This window comes from Spermophilus citellus (assembly GCF_964194105.1).
Source record: "Spermophilus citellus genome assembly, chromosome: 14".
Taxonomy (NCBI): domain Eukaryota; kingdom Metazoa; phylum Chordata; class Mammalia; order Rodentia; family Sciuridae; genus Spermophilus; species Spermophilus citellus.
The window spans coordinates 34,301,761-34,320,746 of record NC_138194.1 but is presented as its reverse complement, the minus strand read 5'-3'; the positions used below and the strand labels follow the sequence as shown (position 1 = coordinate 34,320,746).

General features: G+C 35.5%; 1 protein-coding gene across 10 annotated transcripts in view; it reads left to right on the top strand.

Moving 5' to 3' along the window:
• The window catches only part of SGK3 (serum/glucocorticoid regulated kinase family member 3), a 127,387-nt gene that overhangs the window by 84,428 nt on the left and 23,973 nt on the right, over positions 1 to 18,986 (top strand). For all 10 annotated transcript variants that reach the window (XM_081266531.1, XM_081266539.1, XM_081266530.1 and 7 more), the window contains 4 exons: positions 5,726 to 5,801; positions 10,110 to 10,197; positions 14,862 to 14,911; positions 18,431 to 18,488. In XM_081266531.1, coding sequence (XP_081122657.1) covers positions 5,726 to 5,801; positions 10,110 to 10,197; positions 14,862 to 14,911; positions 18,431 to 18,488 — 272 coding nt within the window. The remainder of the gene's footprint in view (positions 1 to 5,725; positions 5,802 to 10,109; positions 10,198 to 14,861; positions 14,912 to 18,430; positions 18,489 to 18,986) is intronic.

The following is an 18,986-nucleotide window of genomic DNA, read 5'->3' as shown; positions in this document are numbered from 1 at the left end:
TTATTCGATATGAGGATGGCCACTCCTGCTTGCTTACGAGGACCGTGTGCGTGGTATATTTTTTCCCATCCTTTCACCTTCAGCCTGTGTATGTCTTTTCCAATCAGATGTGTCTCCTAGAGGCAGCATATTGTTGGATTTGTTTTTTTAATCCATAATACCAGCCTATGTCGCTTTATTGGAGAGTTTAAGCCATTAACATTCAGAGTTACTATTGATATGTGGTTTGTACTTCCATCCATGCTTGATTATTTATCCTTTTTAAAAAAAAATTTAGTTTGTTTCTCCATGATTATCTTTCCCCTCGCCCTCTGTCTTTACCGAGGCACTTCCTACTGATGGTTTTGGTTATTGTTTTTCATTTCTTCCTCGTGTAGTGTTTTGCTCAAAATGCTTTGCAATGCTGGTTTTCTGGCTGCAAATTCTTTTAACTTTTGTTTATCATGAAAGATTTTTATTTTGTTGTCATACCTGAAGCTTAATTTTGCTGGATACAGAATTCTTGGTTGGCATCCATTGTCTTTCAGTGTTTGAAATACATTGTTCCATGACCTTCTTGCTTTCAGTGTCTGTGATGAAAAATCCGTTGTTAACCGTATTGGTTTACCCCTAAATGTAATCTGTCTCCTTTCTCTTGTAGCTTTTAATATTTTCTCTTTGTTCTGTATATTGGATATCTTCATAACAATGTGTCTTGGCGTTGGTCTACTGTGATTTTGTGTGCTCGGTGTCCTGTATGCATCTTCAATTTGTATATCTGTTTCCTTTTTTATTTCTGGAAAGTTTTCTGTAATTATCTCATTCAGCAGGTCTCTCATTCCCTTGGTTTGAATCTCTGTACCTTCTTCTATCCAGATGACTCGTAAGTTTGGTTTTTTTATGTTATCCCATAACTCTTGGATGTTTTTCTCGTGATTTTTTACCAGCCTTTCTGAGTTGGCTAGACTCTTTTCAAGATGGTATATTTTGTCTTCATTATCTGACGTTCTGGCTTCTACTTGCTCCACTCTGTTAGTGATACTCTCAATTGAGTTTTTAATTTGGTTTATCGTTTCCTTCATTTCTAGAATTATTGTTTGATTATTTTTTATAATCTCTATCTCCTGATAAAGATGCTTAACTTCTTCTTTTAGCTGTTTATGTAATTCATTCTCAATGTGTTCTTTCGCTGCTTGAATTTGCTGTCTTGTATCCTCTTTAAGGTTCCATTCCATCTGTCTAAGGTGTTCCTTGAGGTCTTTATATGACCATTTTTCTGATGACTCTAGGTCCTCCTGAATATTTAGGCTGTCCTGCATTGTTTGTACTCCTTTTCTTCCTTGCTTCTTGAAGCTGCTCATGTTGCTTCTTGTTCTGTTTGACTGCTGAGTTACTGTTTATTCCTATAAATTTATTTGATGCTTGGGAGGAAAGGTATTAGAAGGGAAGGGAAGAAGTCACTAAAGAGAATGAGAGTAGGCAGGTAGAATTCAAGGAAGGGGGGATAAGAAAAATGAAAAGACAAAAGAAGAAAGAAATAGGAACTAAAAAAGAAAAAAATTTTAAAAAATTAATAATAATAATTAAAAAAAATTAAAATTAAAATTAGAAGAGAAAGAAGAAGAAAAAAAGAAAAGAAAAAAAAAGAAAAAAGATAAAAAGAAAACTAATAAATGCCATCTTAGAGTTTGATTAATTTCTCTTCCACTAGGTGGCGCTGTGCCCACCAGGTCAAGTCTCTCCTGTCAGTATGCGGGAACCAATCACTGTGCAGCCGCTCCTCCCAGACTGGGCGAGTCTCCAATCCTGAGTGCCTAGGGCCTCCTCTTGTGTCCAATCACTTCCACTTTTCCTCTAGCCAGGCCCCTCTCACCACAATACTGGCTACAGGCCAGGTCTGCTGCTCCCGGGAGCCCTGTTTTCATGAACGACTGGGCTCACTCCTCCAGATTGCCATTCCCTCAGACCCTAAGTTTGTAGAGCTTGGGGCTGAGAATCCTCAGCGAATTTTACTTGCCCTCCGGTAGCCACTCCCCTGTAGCTGGTGCAAGAGACCTCAGCAGTCAGCCCTGGCGGGAGCGGCAGTCCCACACCATGGGTCCCGCACCACCTCTGACTCCCTCGGGCTGGCTGTACCACTCACGGGAGAGCTGGGAGGGGCCCTTAAGGTTTCCCCGATGCGTGGAGAGGGAAAGCCAGGGGACCACACACCTGTAGCAGCAGGCTTCAATGAAGTTATCTCCTCCGCCGCAGTCCTGCGACGCCAGCCCTCCGCCACAGTGGTGTCCCCCGCAAACGGCGACAGTTCGCCTCCCCCTTCCGGGAGACCAACGCAACGGGCGGGTCCCCACTGTCTCTCCCAAACCCCGCCTGGAACCTGCGGCCACTACCCACGAAGGCCCGGCAGGCATCCACCTCCGTAGGATGGGAAGGGCTGACCTGCTGCCTCAGCCGGATGGATTAATGCTGAGTCGCAGCTGTCTGTCTCAGCTTTTCAGACGCGGCGGCGCAGGGCGCGGAGCACAGAGCGGCTTACTCACTTCCTGCCGCCATCTTCCTCTTCTCGCTATTTCGGGATGATGGCGGGGCGCTTGCTCTGCTCCCTCCGATGTGTCTCAGCCTCAGGCTCCCGCGCCGCTCTCCGCCGCGGCCTCCACAGCCAGCGCTGCCCCGGTTGCTCTCTCCGCCCCCGGCGTTCCCGGCTTCTAGCCGCACCACAGCCCGCTCCGTGTCTCTCCGGCTCGCGGCTCCAGCGGCGCCCGTAGCCAGGGAGGCGACAGCCCCTCTCCGGCAAGTACCGCAGTCCCCGGGCCCCGAGTCCCGGCGGCCACAAACTGACACTTCTAATAAACCTACCAATTCCCGGCAGGACCCCTCTTCACGGAATTTTGCTAGAAGTTCCTCAGTAGGTAGACTGCCACTGTTCCAAAGGGTCTTTCTGATCCCATTAATGTGGAGACATTGAAATTGCTGCTTCCTCGTCGGCGGCCATGTTGGATCCCTTAAAAATTAAGTTTGAGGGCTGGGGATATAGCTCAGTTGGTAGAGTGCTTGCCTCACGAGCACAAGGCCCTGGGTTTGAGCCCCAGCACCACACACACGCACACAAAAAAATATAAATAATATTCAACTTAACATAATGGGGCTTGTTACTGATTTATACTCAATAAAGGTCTTAATATATAGTGTTTGTCACCAAAATTATGAGTTATTTCCAGTCAAAGGGTTTTCTCCCCACTTGTTTGATATAAGGTATAGTTATTAAAAATATATAAAATTAGGTTTCTTAGAATCAGATATATTTTTGCAATTTTTGAACAAGGTAGGAATCTTGTGAAACTCTTCCAAGGTCATTTTTTAGAAAGTCATCAAACATTAAAGTATATGTGAGGCTTACATTAAAAACTGTACTTGAGGGTTGGGTAGCTTAGTGGCAGAACAATTGCCTACCATATGTGAGGACCTTGAGTTCAATGCCCAGAAACACAAAAAATAAAATATAAATTTAAAAAACTGTAGTTCAAAGACATTTCTCAGGAACTGGATTTAGTAATATATAAGGAAGACTAAAATGAATAACTTCATTTGTAATATTAAAAAATCTAATGATTATACAGAAGCAGTTTTAAATTATTCTGTGGATACTTAGGGAAGATATATTTTACTTTGGAGACAAGAATAAAAATAGGAATTTCCTTTCCTCTCTGAATTATAGCCCATGCTATACTAAGTGCTGCTAGACTTTTCATTTCATTACTGACTTTAAATAGTTTTGTGTATGTTTTTATCTATATAGTCACCATTAAGAGATGCTTTTTCAAATAGCCTGTGTCTTCAGTTTTTAAGACTTTTTTTTAATAATTAGGGTTTAGGATGATTTTTTGACCCTACAACAACTAAACGTAATGTGATAATGGCTAATGATAGCTCTCTCTTATCTGCTAGGTATTGTATAAATCTGCATGCATTTCTCTTTTGTAACTGTTTTACGAGGTATAAATATTGTTATTATCCTATTTTGTAAGTAAAGAGTTAGGTCTCGAAAAAGCAATTAATAAAAAAATGAAAAAAAAAACCATGGAAGAGGAATTTGATGATTTAAACAGGAAGAGAACTGCTTGTTTGGGGACAAGAGAAAAAGAGAGAAGGTAAAAACACCAAAAAAGACTTTGAGATAGACAAGAAGGAAGTTAATACAATAACCTCAAAATGATCAGTAGAAGTCAGGCACAGTGGTGCATGCCTGTGATCCCAGTGACTCAGAAGGCTAAGACAGAAGGACCATACATTTGAGGCCAACTACGTAACTTATCAAGACAATGTCTCAAAATTAAAAATAAAATAAAAAGGGCTGGGGCTGGAGCTCAGTGGTAGAGCACCACTGTGTACATTCCCTGGTAATGCAAAAAAAAAAAAAAAAAAAATCAGTAGAAGATGAGGTAGCTTAGAGAGAAAGGAGGGTGGTATCAGCCACTCAAGGACAGCAGGGAAAACTCTTTGACTTTTACATAGTTTTGATGTTTAGGCATCAATGCCATGTGACTCACTGGATTTTTCTAGAAAGTGTCACTTTATTCTATGCCATGGACGACACCTATAATCTCTACCTGAGTGGTCAAGATGGTTCAGGACTAGTGTGGATAGATCAGCACAAAAATCCTACCACCACAACTGGAGAGGAGAGAGAGCACAAGCCTTCCAGATAATTGTGAATGTGTATTGAGGCCTGGCTCCATACCAGGTGCTTTGTTGCATGCTTGACCTAAATTATCTCAAGTGTCTATTTTAGGATTTTTTGAGTGTATGACACAAGTAATATACACAAAAACACATATTCTCCTTTGTTTGTGAAAAGGAGAAGTTGCCAGTACATGAGATAAATAATTCAATTAGAGATTCACTCTTTCTCTTTGGTATATCATGGTTCAGATGTTTTGCTTCGCATCGTGTTATGGTCATGTATAAATGTACACAAAAGGTATCTATGCAACTTGTTATTTTCACTTTGTAATATATAATGAGTATATTCCCATGACAAAAAAAAAAAGAAAAGGAAAAAGTTCAAGGTCAGTAAGTAACAGAGACAAGATATTTGAATAAAGTTTTCTAGTTCCAAGAAACACTTGTGCTTAACATTTATTGATAAACTGTACTGATGGTTGCATTAACCTCAGTTATCAACATACAAAACACTGTAGATACTGGACAGTTATTTGTTAGGAAAGCACACCAGTGTATTTTTCAAGGGATTTTTAACAGCAGGAATTAAGTCAGTGGTTTCGTAATATTCTGTTAACCAATTAATTATCATTACCCTGCCTTAAAGGATTTTTAGTAATCCTTATTTTTTATTTGCTTTTTTTAGTGTGATTTGCAGTTATCTATGTCATAGTGCTAATTTTTACTAATTTCATGGTGGTCCATAAGGAGTTGGACAAAAAGCAAAGTGTCTCTCCACGTTTTATAGTGACTCTATTTAGAATCTAAAATAGGCAGTTCTTGATGATGTTCTTTTGAGAGATGTATTTGCTTTATTCTGATTCTTAAATCATTGCATATAGACTTCATATACACACACATATGTTTTAAGAATTAGTTACTCCTTGTAAATCAAGTAGGATGAATTAAGAAATAGATTATAAATCACAATTTACCATCTTGTGCTTGCTTATTCTTATATGAATGTTTTGATGATAATTACATAGGCTAACATAAATAATCCTAATAGTTTATATCCCTCTTACAGATTTTATTAAACAAAGAAGAGCAGGACTGAATGAATTCATTCAGAACTTAGTCAGATACCCAGAGCTTTACAACCAGTAAGTAATTTTTATTATGTTCTAAAGAGACAGTGAAATGAAACCTAAGAATATTAATAAGCCTCAGACCAATTTTATCCTAGGAGATGTTATTGTGCTATGTATATTTGTAAAATCTTCCTGAAGCATTTCCCTTCTTGTTTTTATTTTGTTTTGGGTTTTTTTTGGCAATGCTGGGAATTAAACCCAGGGCCTTATGCATGCCAATGCCAGGCATTCTACCACTGAGCCTCATCTCCAGCCCCTCCTCCTGTTGTGTCTTATCCTCTTTCCCTTCAACAACTTTTCTTAGTGATTTTCTTCCTTTCTTTTGTTCTTTATAAATTTATAAATTAAACTTGAAAGAAATTTGCATGATACAGTTAAAACATTTTGCTGATTATTTGATATTTATCCCTGCCTTCAAAAAATATTTAAGTACCCACTATATACATTGGGAATATAAAGCTAAATGAACATTATCCCTGCCTTCTAGTGGTTCTATCTAGTGGAAGAAACAGATATAAATGGGGAACTGAAGCCAGGTAATTTTTATGATAGAGATGCTAGAAGATAATAGAAAAATGTGATCTGCTGTGCTCATGGACCTGAAGGATGTGTAATCATCCAGAAAAGAACACAAAGATAGGGAGAGCATTCAAGCCAAATGGAGTGTTACCTATTAACAGAGGATGCAAAAGCTTGAAACATCAAGATGTTCAAGTATTTACATTGCATGGTACCTGGAACAAAATAGATTTTCAGAAAGTAGATGAAACTGAAGGCATTGGCAGGATTCAAGCACATATTGTCACCGTATTCTCTGCTACCACCACAGGCTTCCAGCCCTCATCACAGTATTCCATGCAGCCATGTAAGATGAAGGCATTACCTAGCCCTGTGTGTATCTTGTGCTAATGAGTTTAAGTTTCCTTCTGTAGGCCTGCTCCAGATGAGGGGAGGAGGTAGGTCAGAAATACTTAGGAAATGATAGGCAGAACTGTGGTTTCATTTTTAAGCCTGATGGTTTATTCTTGGGCATTGATTGTGTTGTGATTTGTAGCTTATACATGTGTATAATCCCAGCTAATCTGGAGGGGTGAGGCAGGAGGATTACAAATTCAAAGCCAACCTCAGCAATTTAGTAAGACCCTTTTTCAAAATTAAAAATGAGCAAGTAAGTAAGTAAATAAATAAATAAATAAAAAGGGCTAGGGATGTACCTCAGTAATAGAGTACCCCTCGTTCAGTATCCAAACAAACAACAATAAAAAAAGAAGAAGAAGAAAAAGAGGATAAAATAAAGTATCAAGGAGCTTTTTACATTACTCAGATCACCTATTTGTGTAATGTAAAAGTTGCATTTTACATTGACAGTGTTGAACAGGATAAATATTTATCGGATTTTTCAGAATCTCAACACTGAAGAACTATATTTTTGAGCAGTTTTAATTTTTGTGTCTGTGGTGTGGTGAATTAAAACCAGGGCCTTGCACATGCTAGATAAGCACCCTACTGCTCAGCTGCATTCTCAGCCCTGAGCCATTTTTCTAAAAATGGCGATTGCCATTTATATAGTACTTTACAGTTCATGGAGTTCTTCTTCCATTCTGAGTAAGTGCTCTGATCTTTTTAAGCTTATTTTAATTTACTGAATTATTTATTTAATTTACTAAATTAACCAAAATATTATGACTGGACCCCGTCTGACATGATCTGCCTATGGCTATGTTCCCCCCCATAATCACAGAACAAGGTTCAGGGAGGTCCTGTTCTTGTAGTAGTAGCACCAGGATTGCCAGTGCAGTAAAAACAGTGCTTTTTATTTCAAAGTTGAAGAGCATTCTTTTAACTCAGAGTTCCCATGTCAGGACTATTCCTCTGCAAAGAGCCTTTTATTATTGGGTTCTTTGTGTGTATATATATATATATATATATATATATATATATATATATATATATATATATATATTTTTTTTAACCTTATGCCTTTTCCCTAGCACAAGTTTTATGCTGTCTTCATTTTGTATCTACTATTCCAACCCCTAATTTTTGCTGTACGCAGGGGAGATTTCTTTAAATTGGCATATCAGTGGCAAGTATTAGTGAAAACTTCCAACACTGTATACTGAATGCTGAGTATTCATTCTGGCCCTTGAACTGTGCCATTATAAAGATTTTAATATTTAGCATCAAAATTAACTAAAAACAATTTTGTTATTTTTAATTACCAATTTTAAAAATATTGAACTGTAAAACACATAATTTTTAAGTATGCAACCAATGGATTTTTTTTTTTAAACATACACCTGTTGTATACCTTGTAACTCTGCCATGCCATTCAGGATAGAAGACATGAACAGCACCCCAAAAATAAGTAGCCAAGAGTTTTTTAAACTTAATTATTTTTTCCTTTTTGCGCTTCCTCCCTTCCTTTCTTATGCCATTAACAAATCTTTTGTTATACAAAGTGCAAATATTGTGCTGGTGATATAAAATTATTTATATAATGTATTAGTATTTAATGCTAACCAAGGCTGAAAGAGTTTTTAGGATGTTCATATACTGTTAGGAGAGAATAAATTGGTATAGCCCTTTTGGAAATCAGTTTAACAGATTATATTTGAAGTCTTAAAATTGTTTATAATTTAGACCAAGTGTTTTTAATTTTAAAAATCTATCCTGAAAATCATAAATTCAGTTCTAGGATTTGGTACAAAGATTGTCAGTTGTAACATTATTTGTAGTAGTGAAAGTTGTGTAGTAAAAAGTTGGAAGCCACTATGTATCCTAAAGTGGAAAAATTTGAATAACTTTCAGTGCATCTGTATTTTACATCATACATCTATAAAAACTCATTATTTACAAAGAGCTTTTAACAACACAGGAAAATGTTTTTGCTGTAATTTTTAAGTAAAAAACAGTAAGATACAAATTTTCCAGAGAAAAACACCAAATTAAAGTTTGCCAAAGTGTTTAATAGTGGTGGCCTCTGTGAGGTAAGATTGAAGGTCCTTTTCTCACCTTTAATTTTTTTTTAATGGTAACAGGGATTGAACCCAAGGGCATTTAAACATTGAACCATGTCCCCAGCCTCCACCTATTTTTTATTTTTTATTTTATGAATATTTAGTTGTAGATGGATACAATACTTTTATTTTACTTATTTATTTTTATGTGGCGCTGAGGATCGAACCCAGGGCCTCTCATGTGCTAAGTGAGTGCTGTACCACTGAACCACAACCTCAGCCCCTTATTTTTTATTTTGAGACAGATCTCACTAAGTTGCTGAGGGCTTCACTAAGTTGCTGAGGCTGACTTTGAATTTGCAATCCTCCTGCCTCAGCCTCCTATTAGCTGGGATTATGTACCACCATACCTGGTTAAAATTGTTGACTGAGATAGAATTCACTATTTTAACTATTTTAAATTGTAGAATTCAGTAGTTTTTAATATATTCACAATGTACAACCATCATTACTGTCATCCCAAGTTTAATGTAACGTTTCTACCACCCCGCAAAAGGAATACCTCCACATTCTTTCTTCCTCCAGTTCTTGGCAACCACTAACCTACTTTTTAATCTCTAAAGACTGCTGATCTGAAACATTTCTATATATTTTTTTGTTGTTGTTGTAGATGGACACAATATCTTTTATTTTATTTCTTTATTTTTAAATGGTGCTGAGGATGGAACCCAGTGTCTTACATGTGTGATACAAATGCTGTATCACTGAGCTAACCCCAGCTCCTCTTTTCAACTTTTATTTTGTGGGGTGCATACCAGGAATTGAATTCAGGAGCACTTGACCAATAAGCCACTTCCCCAGACCTATTTTGTATTTTATTTAGAGACAGGATCTCACTGAGTTGCTTAGCACCTCGCTTTTGCTGAGACTGGCTTTGAACTCGCAATCCTCCTGCCTCAGCCTCCCAAGCACTGGGATTACAGGCATGCACCACTGTCTTGGCTCTTACCAACTTGATATTATTATCTTTCTAACTTTTGCCAGTTAATGAATATAAAGTGTTACTTCATAATCATTTAATTTGTATTTCTCTGATTTCATAGTAAAGTTAGCATCTTCACAAATTTGCTTGGTGTTTGGGTTTCCTCTTCTATGAACTGATTATATCTTTGATATTTGTTGTCCCTGTTTATTAAAAAGTTAATTTAATTATTCCTTTATACAATAAAGAATTTTAATACATTTTGCTTAGCTTTCTTGTTATAAATGCTAAAATAGTGGTTTCTATTTTGATTTTTAAAGTGGAGAAAGTCTCTAGACATGCTTTCAAGCTCATAATAAAATTAATTTTTGTTTTTAGTCCAGATGTCAGAGCATTCCTTCAAATGGATAGCCCCAAACATCAGTCAGATCCATCTGAAGATGAGGATGAAAGAAGTACTCAGAAGGTAGTAAGAGAAATTATGGGGTTTTTTTAACAGAAAAATTACTATTCCCCCAAAATGAAATTAGCTACTTTAGGATGACATTTATTCAAAAGGAAGTCATTTTGTGCATAGATTTTTATCTGTAGTAGATTTTCTTACTCTTGAGGATTCCAAAAAACAATATATATATATATATATATATATATATATATATATATATATATATATACCAATTACCGATCACTATTTCTTATAAAATGCATAGATTATTACTTTTTATAGTAAACAATCTAATTCAAGTTAAAGAAAAATTTGAAAATAACAGGTAAGAAGAAAAAAACTACCCATATTATTGCCACCCAGACCTAGTAATTTTAACATCTTAATGATTTTCTTTTCAGTGTTGTCTTAATGTGTAAGATTTTTTAACTTATCTAAATTACATAGTGTGTATAACTTTATATTCTGCTTTCTTCAGTTTATATCATATTTTTTTACCATTGTATATATTTGTCATCATCATACTTGAAACTATTGTTTTGAATTTTGGTCAGCAGGAAGGACCTTATTCAACAAAAATATATATCCCTTCCTTGGCATTGTCAGGTTTTTTTGTATAAAATAGTATACCTGTATCAGTTGGCATTCACTTGTATATATTTATTTTTTTAAACACTTTAAAATTTTTTTTGTAGTTGTAGATGGACAGAATGTCTTTATTTTATTTGTTTATATATTTATTTTTTATGTGGTGCTGAGGATCAAACCCAGTGCCTCACGCATGCTAGGCAAGTGCTCTGCCACTGAGCTACTGCCCCAGCCCTCCACTTTTATTTTTGTTCTATATATACATAGTCATCAGGCATCTCCAATAATTAGGCTATTCTTAATTTTTATAGTAGATTGAGATAGCAAATAAGTAAAATAAGCTTGTGTCTTATGAAGATATTTCCAACATTTACCTTTGAAAGCTATGGGTAAAGGTAAATTATGATAATATAATCACAAATTCTATATAAATAGGATAGTACCTTTATAATTCAAAATTTATTAACTGTTGAATATGTATAAGAAAATTAGAAGAGTTTTATTGAAGTCATTTTTCTTTATAGTGTCTTTTAATTGTGTTATGGTTCTACTTTGGTGTTTTAAAAGATAATAGTATGAGGGCTAGAGTTGTAGCTCAGTGGTAGAGCACTTGCCTAGCACCTGTGAGGCACTGGGTTCCATCCTGTGCACCACATAAAAATAAAGGTATTGTGTCCATTTACAACTAATTTTTTTTTAAAAAGATAATAATGTGAATTGGAACATTAGAGCTAAAGTCTTTTGGAAAATAGACATATTTCTTTTATGCGACTTTTTAGCATTTTTAGTTTGATATTTTTTATTGATTTTTTTTTAATAAATGACAGCGGAATATATTATAATTCATAGAAAGTAATATTTTTCCTTCTCTGATGCCCCAGGAGAATTCCCAGTTAAGAGAACAGAGTTAACTCTGGCATCTCTGACATGGTTGCTCCTAGGACAATGTAAAAGAATATTTTTATTCTATCTCCATGTACCTAGTCAGGAAACAACAGCAACAACAAATGGGGAAACATTTGCATAAGAAGAAAAGGTTTTTCCAACTTTGCTAATAGCAAATGAATTTTATTGGCTTTTGTGTGAGTGAGAGAAAGAAAATATTATGTTGGAGATTGAATCCTCAGTCTCACATATGCTAGGAAAGCACTGTACCACTGACCTATCCCCAGTCCACGAATGAAATTTTTAAAGGAGAGATTTTTATTTCTCTACCTAATTAACAAAAGTATAAAGTAAATAAAATATCGCAGGACTGATGAAGACAGGTACAACAAGAACCATTGGGCATTACTGGTGTCATTATGATTTTATGCAACTCTTCGGGAAAACAATTCATTATGTATCAAATTTTTATTTGATCCTATTCACTTAGGAATTTATGCAAATGAATCCTTTACACAGGGAAAAAAGGATGCTATTTCAGTATGATTTATATAAACATTAAAATCAATTTTTATTATCAATCAGATAGCTTCTCCACATATGATTATGTATTTTAAAGAATTTTAAGGTAATATTTTAATCTTTTAAGGTAATATTTTAATCTTTGGCATGCTATTAAGTAAATTCAGTATGTAAAAGTTTGAGGGAAAAAAACTATATACATATTCACACAGCATGAACAACAATCAGTTTAAAAAAGATACAAAGACTTAAAAAATGAAATTATTGTAAATATTTGCAGAATCATCTGTTGGTGAGGTTGTGGATATTTAAAAACACTTTTTCTAGTATTTTTTATGTATTCCAATTATGGATTTATACTTTAATTTTAAAAGATTAAACTATTTAAATAATATTTTAAGAATAAAATCCATTATATCTGGGCATAGTGGCACGTGCCTATAATCCCAGCAGTTGAGAAGGCTGAGGAAGGAGGATCACAACAGGTTCAAAGCCAGCCTCAGCAAAAAGCAACTCACTGAAACTCTGTCTCTAAATAAAAATACAAAAAAGGACTGGGGATGCGTAGTGGTTGAGTGCCCCTGAGTTCAATCCCTGCTACAGAAAAAAAAATTATTGTAACTATGATTTTCCATATTTTGCTTGCTACTTATGTGAGAATATTGCTGGTTTAAGTCATTTGGAAAATGTAATTATTTATTAAGAACATTTAGGTGGATAACTAAATGAAGTTCATAGCTGGAAGATATCTTGGAGGACATCTGGACCTCTGCTCCCTTATTTAAAAGGAAAAATAGAGGTTAAGAGAAGTCAAGAAACTTATGATTTCATTTAGTCTTCATTCTATTAATATACTGTACTCCCAATTTAGTGATTTGATGTCATCTTTTAAAAATAGGTATGTAGGGCTGGGGTTGTGGCTCAGTGGTAGAGCTCTTGAGGCACTGGGTTCAATTCTCAGCACCACATATAAATAAGTAAATAAAATAAAGGTCCATCAACATCTAAAATATTTTTAAAATAGGTATGCGTGTGTAAGGCCCTGGGTTCAATACCAAAAAAAATAATAATAAAGAAAAATTATTTTCATCATTTTAGGAATGTACTCCACTAATAAAGTTGTTGCCAAAAAGTTAAATTTCTAACTATATATTAATTCAGGGGACAAATTGTTTATGCTATTTAATCAACATTTACTTCTCTGACATATGAAAAAAATGTTTCATTGAATGGAAAATTGATCCAGTTATCTGTACATTCACTAAAAGAATAAGTGTATTGAGATTTAAACGTTGTTTGAATTATGTTGTCGGGTGCTCTCCAACACTAATATTTAAATATAAAAAGTTACTCTCGTGTTACAATTATGCCACTACAGAGCAGGTCTCCTTTAATGTACCTCAGAATATTTATAAATTTTTTCATCTTTTGCTATTTTGATTTCTGGGAATTGAGAATTTATTACATTAAGATTTTTCATATAAAGGTATTGGTAGGAAATAAATTTTAATTGTAACTATAAAGCCAGTGCCAATGTTGTTTTCTCATAAGAAACTTACTATACTTCAGAACTTTAAAGAGGTGATAGTATTTGCCATTAAATTTAAAAATACTGTCTTCTGAACATTATAAGTTTGAAACGAATTTAAATAAAAATATGTATAATATGTGTCTCTAAAAGAAATTTAATAAGATAAAATGTTTTTAGTTCTGATTAGAGAGAAAATTTTAAAAGCTTTGTTCCTATTTATAGCTTATACGAAATGCAATTATATAGGACTCTTGTAAAAGTATACATACTTAGAGCATTTATAACTAATTTAATTCTCTAAATATATAAAGAACTTCAAAGTGAATTTGAAGCATAATTTACCTGTACTTGGCTTTTGTGAAATACGCCTACTTTGGACTGGGATTGTAGCTTGCTGAAGGAGTATATGCTTGAGCCACTTGGTTTGATCCCCAGCATCACAAAACAAAACACTCACTCTGACACGATCACTAGATTAATCTTTCAGAGTTTTGAGCTAAATTTCTCGAACTATTACTAATGAGCCAGAATCTTTTATTAGTTAAACTGCTTTATGGCATGTTAGGTGAGTATAGGTTTGTTTCAAAGTTAATACCAGAAATTAAATTTACTATATTAATGGTTGCGAAGAGAATGGCCTATTTAAAATTTTGCTCAAACTGTGATGCTGGAATCAGAAAAATACTGTTGTCTGTATTTGCTTTAGAAATCAATTTACTAATCATCAAATTAAAACTGAAAACCCAATATTGATAGTCATCATTGCCATCATCCTATCACTTTCTGTATTATTAATGAACTATTTAAAAATTTGAAAAACAAATAGCCTTTTTAAATCAGTTTTCAAAATGTGAAAAAGATTTCCTCTTAAATTATAGTTTCAGTGCCCATCTCTTCCAAGCAGTTTTCTTTGCTTTTACTGCATTCATTTGCCAACTTTATGATTGATTTTTGGCTTACCTTTTTCCTTAACAACTGCTCTTGAAAGTTATGATAAAATGATTATTTATATTGTTCCCAAATACATATGTGCAGTTATTAAGAATTTTGTATTTTATAATAAAGTTTCTTTAACATATACTGATAGCTATAATAATTGACTGATAATCTTTGAAACTTCAATAAGAATGCTATTGTTTTTTTCTCCCCATTCAAACAGCTACACTCTACCTCACAGAACATCAACCTGGGACCAACTGGAAATCCTCAGTAGGTTTTATTTACTTCAAGCAATCTTTTGATGACATTTTAGGAAGATCTTCTTTAAGAGCATGAAGATATATGTAAATTATACCAGTTTAACAGAGGGGGGCTATAATATATGACTGTAATTACAGTGAAAATAGTACTGTCATATGCTTGACTCACCTAGTGTTCTAGTTTTTCATTGCTTTCAGTAGAGCCCTTCTAAAGGGCTATTTTTTTTAACCCATAAGTTGTTAATTAGATTTTGTCATTTTCACTGTTCTGATTTTGTGTGTGTGTGTGTATGTGTGTGTGTGTGTGTGTGTAAAAAATCAGTTGACCATATTTTCCAACAGACCATAGGTCCTGTGGGGTATTCTTCGGAGGGGTGGAAATTGTCACAGACTGAACTGGTATTCATCTGATACTCAGTGTTGTTGGTGCACCCTAGTTGTTAGCCAACTTGTTCCTGAGGTGTCACTAATGTTAAAAGGTTTTAAACTTTGTCTGATTTCTCTCATATTTCCATATTTATCTGAGCACAGGGGATACATTTTAAAGAACACATTCTGAGAAATGTTGAACAGGACCAGAGATGGCAAATAGAGACACCATCTTGAGAACACACAATACAAAGGATTCCAGGCTGCTGCCTGAGTCAGTTTGATAAGCACCCAGATTGATTAGTGATGTCTGTAATGGATGAGAGGAAGGATGTAGTATTGTCATCCTAATTTGTAATTAGCCTTCCAGGATTACTGGATTAACTCCACAGCAATCTTTTATCCCAGGACACATTGCTTTCTCTACCCTTTTCTACCGGGGGAGTAAGTATATACTGATGGAAGAAGTGAAACAAGGATTAGATCCTGGGATACTTCAACAACATGAAGTCAGGGAAGAAACTGGTAATGGAGAATGAGAAGTCAGGAAGGTAGGAGGAAAACCAGGAATGTGGTGTCCTAATGTCAGAAGAAGAGAATGTCTCAAGTAAGAGGGAGTAGGGCCAGTTAGATAAAGATTGAAAATTGACTACTGGATTTAATAAATCATTGGTGATTTTCGTGAGCAGTCTCAATGGTGTTGGGCACAAGACCTTGATAGGGAAAGGGTTCACAAGAGAACTAGAAAAGAGGACAGCAGTATAGACCACTGCTGGAGGAGTTTAGAACACATACTAAGGGCTAAGGGTTGCTGCAAAGGAAACCAAAGAAAGGGAATAGAAGAGGAAGTTTTAGTTCTGAGCATTCTTTGCTGTCATTCATAGCATTGAACAAAATGTCATTACAAAATGGAAATTTGCTTTCAATTAAGAGTTCCTTACCAACAGTTAACCATGGGACCTTAGCCTCTCTGCTGTGGGATTTCATTTTGTACTGTTACATTTGTTTGCTTTTGATGGCCCCTGCCACGTCCCACCCCACTCCTACCATACTGGGCATTAAATCCAGGGACCCTGTACCACTGTGCTACATCCCCAGACCTGTTTATTTATTTATTTATCTTTGAGATAGGATCTCACTTGCTGAGGTTGCCTTGAACTTGGAATCCTCCTGCCTCAGCCTCCTGAGTCACTGAGGTGACGTGTGCCACCAAGCCATCTTTGTTTTTGTTTAAAAAATTATTTTAATATTTTAGCATATCAAGATCAAAACAGTCCAAAGACAGGTTTTTACAGAAGAAAAAAAATCTAAATTTAGTTAATATTTAACTCACTAAACTTTTCCTGTTACTATTTAACCTTGTCCTGGTGATATTCTCAGCTATGAATTGACTTTTTATTTTTGTGTGTATGTGCTACTGGGGATGATACCCAGGGGTGCTTTACCAGTGAGCACTACATCTATAGCCCTTTTTATTTTGAGACAGGGTCTTGCTGAATTGCTCAGGCTGGCTTCAGACTCATATTTCTCCTGTCTCTGCCTCCCAAGTCACTGAAATTATAGTCGTGTACCACTGTGCTGGGCTGTCTTTTTTTAAAATTTTAATCAGTTGATGGAAATTTCAAATCTAAATAGAATTATTCCCTTTCCTTAGTACAACTTAGTAATTCAGACTGTCATGAAGGAAATAGGTCTTCTGGCTATTTAAGCTCAACTTTCTGCTGTTCATTGTGTATGCCTACATATAGCCAGTGCTCTTATTACCTGATAGTTTAAAATAAACAAAAGGACAATCTTGGTATTCTCTTGGCTTTTCTGTTCCTATCTTTCCTATATAAGTATTCAAGAGAAAGAACTTTTAACTTTAATGTAAAATACATGATTTTTATGTAAAACTCTAATATAAAGTCTTCACTCTAAAGTTTTCTTTGCATCTTTACTAGGTGTTGCAACTGTTAATTTTCTTTTCAGAAGAATTGCCAAGCAGGGGCTGGGGTTGTGGACTAGTGGTAGCGTGCTCATATTTGAGGCGCTGAGTTTGATCCTCAGCACCACATAAAAATAAAATAAAGGTTGGGGCTGGGAATGTGGCTCAAGCGGTAGCGCGCTCACCTGGCATGTATGCAGCCCGGGTTCAATCCTCAGCACCACATACAAAGGTGTTGTGTCCGCCGAAAACTAAAAAATAAATATTAAAATTCTCATTCTCTCTCTCTCTCTCTCTCTCTCTCTCTCAAATAAAATAAAGGTATTGTGTCCAACTACAAAAAAAAATTGCCAAGTAGTCCTTGGAATATAAAATATATGGTTATTTAGTTTCCTTATTAACAACATTGGTGAGGCTCATGGTTAATAAAATTGATTTAGACAGAAGCTACTTTGAACTCACAACTGTGTGTGTGTGTGTGTGTGTGTATGTATTCTGTTTAGAGATATATCTCCATCCTTTTCTCCCAAAGAGAATATTATTGAAGTCCCTCTTAAACAGAACTTAATAGGACTTATAAAAAGGAAGGTATAAAATATTTTATTTAATCAGAAAGTAGATATTATTATTTACGTAAAAAGATGAAATGATAGTAGTATAAAAAACAGGAATTGCCATACGTAAGTATCTTGAACCTAAATTTATTTATTAAAGAATGTGGTGCTAGGTGAAAGCACATGAAAGAGAATACAAAAAGAAACAGAAGGGGTGGGGTTGTGGCTCAGTGGTAGAGTGCTCACCTAGCATGTGCAAGGCCCTGGGTTCAATCCTCAGCACCACATAAAAAATAAAATAAAGGTATTGAGTCAGTCTACAACTAAAAAATAAAATATTAAAAAAGAAAATGGAGGCAGGCCTCAGGGACCAGCACCACAGGGGCACATCTGAGGGGGGAAAAGCCAGTGGGCCACCACAGGGGGTCTACCACAAGGGTCTGGGTTTTTAGCAGAGCCAAATCACTGGAGGAGTTAGTTACTTTTGGCAGGCAGGGCCAGGTCATGGGAGCAGTTTTGGTGGTGGCATCTTTTAGGGCTGGGTGGGGCAGGGCAGGTAGGGGAACAGTAGGGGAAGTTCTTTGGGGCTTATTTTCCACATCCTTCACTAGGAAATGTTTAAGTTAACATCTTTCTAATTTGTAGGAGGCTAATTCTTGTCATTGTTAATTTATTTCAGTGCAAAGCCAACTGACTTTGATTTTTTAAAAGTTATTGGAAAAGGCAGCTTTGGCAAGGTAAGAATGTTTTCATTTTCTCATTCAGTGAATAAGTACTTAAGAAATGCATTTTTGGGCTGGGGATATAGCTCAGTTGGTAGAGTGCTTGTCTTGCATGTACCAGGTCCTGGGTTCAATCCTAGCACCAAAAAAAAAAAAAAAAAAGAAAGAAAGAAAGATATGCATTCTTATATGTGTGAGCCATAGGACTTTTTTGTTTGAAGGATATGAAGTTAAGATTCTTTCCTACAAATAGGAAAGATGTTAACTTAAACATTTCCTAGTTAAGTGATAACAGAATAAATAAGGAAATAAGCCATCTACTCAATTTCTAAAATAAAGTTTATTTATTGAACAAGTATTTGTTGAGTACCAAGTACTCATGTGGGCACTGCTTAGATACTGTTGAAAAAACTTATATGTTTACTACTTTTGTGATGCTTACCAGCTAGTGGGGAAAATAGTCCACTAAAATTTTGTAGTCATAGCTGGGGACAGTGCATGTCTGTAATCCCT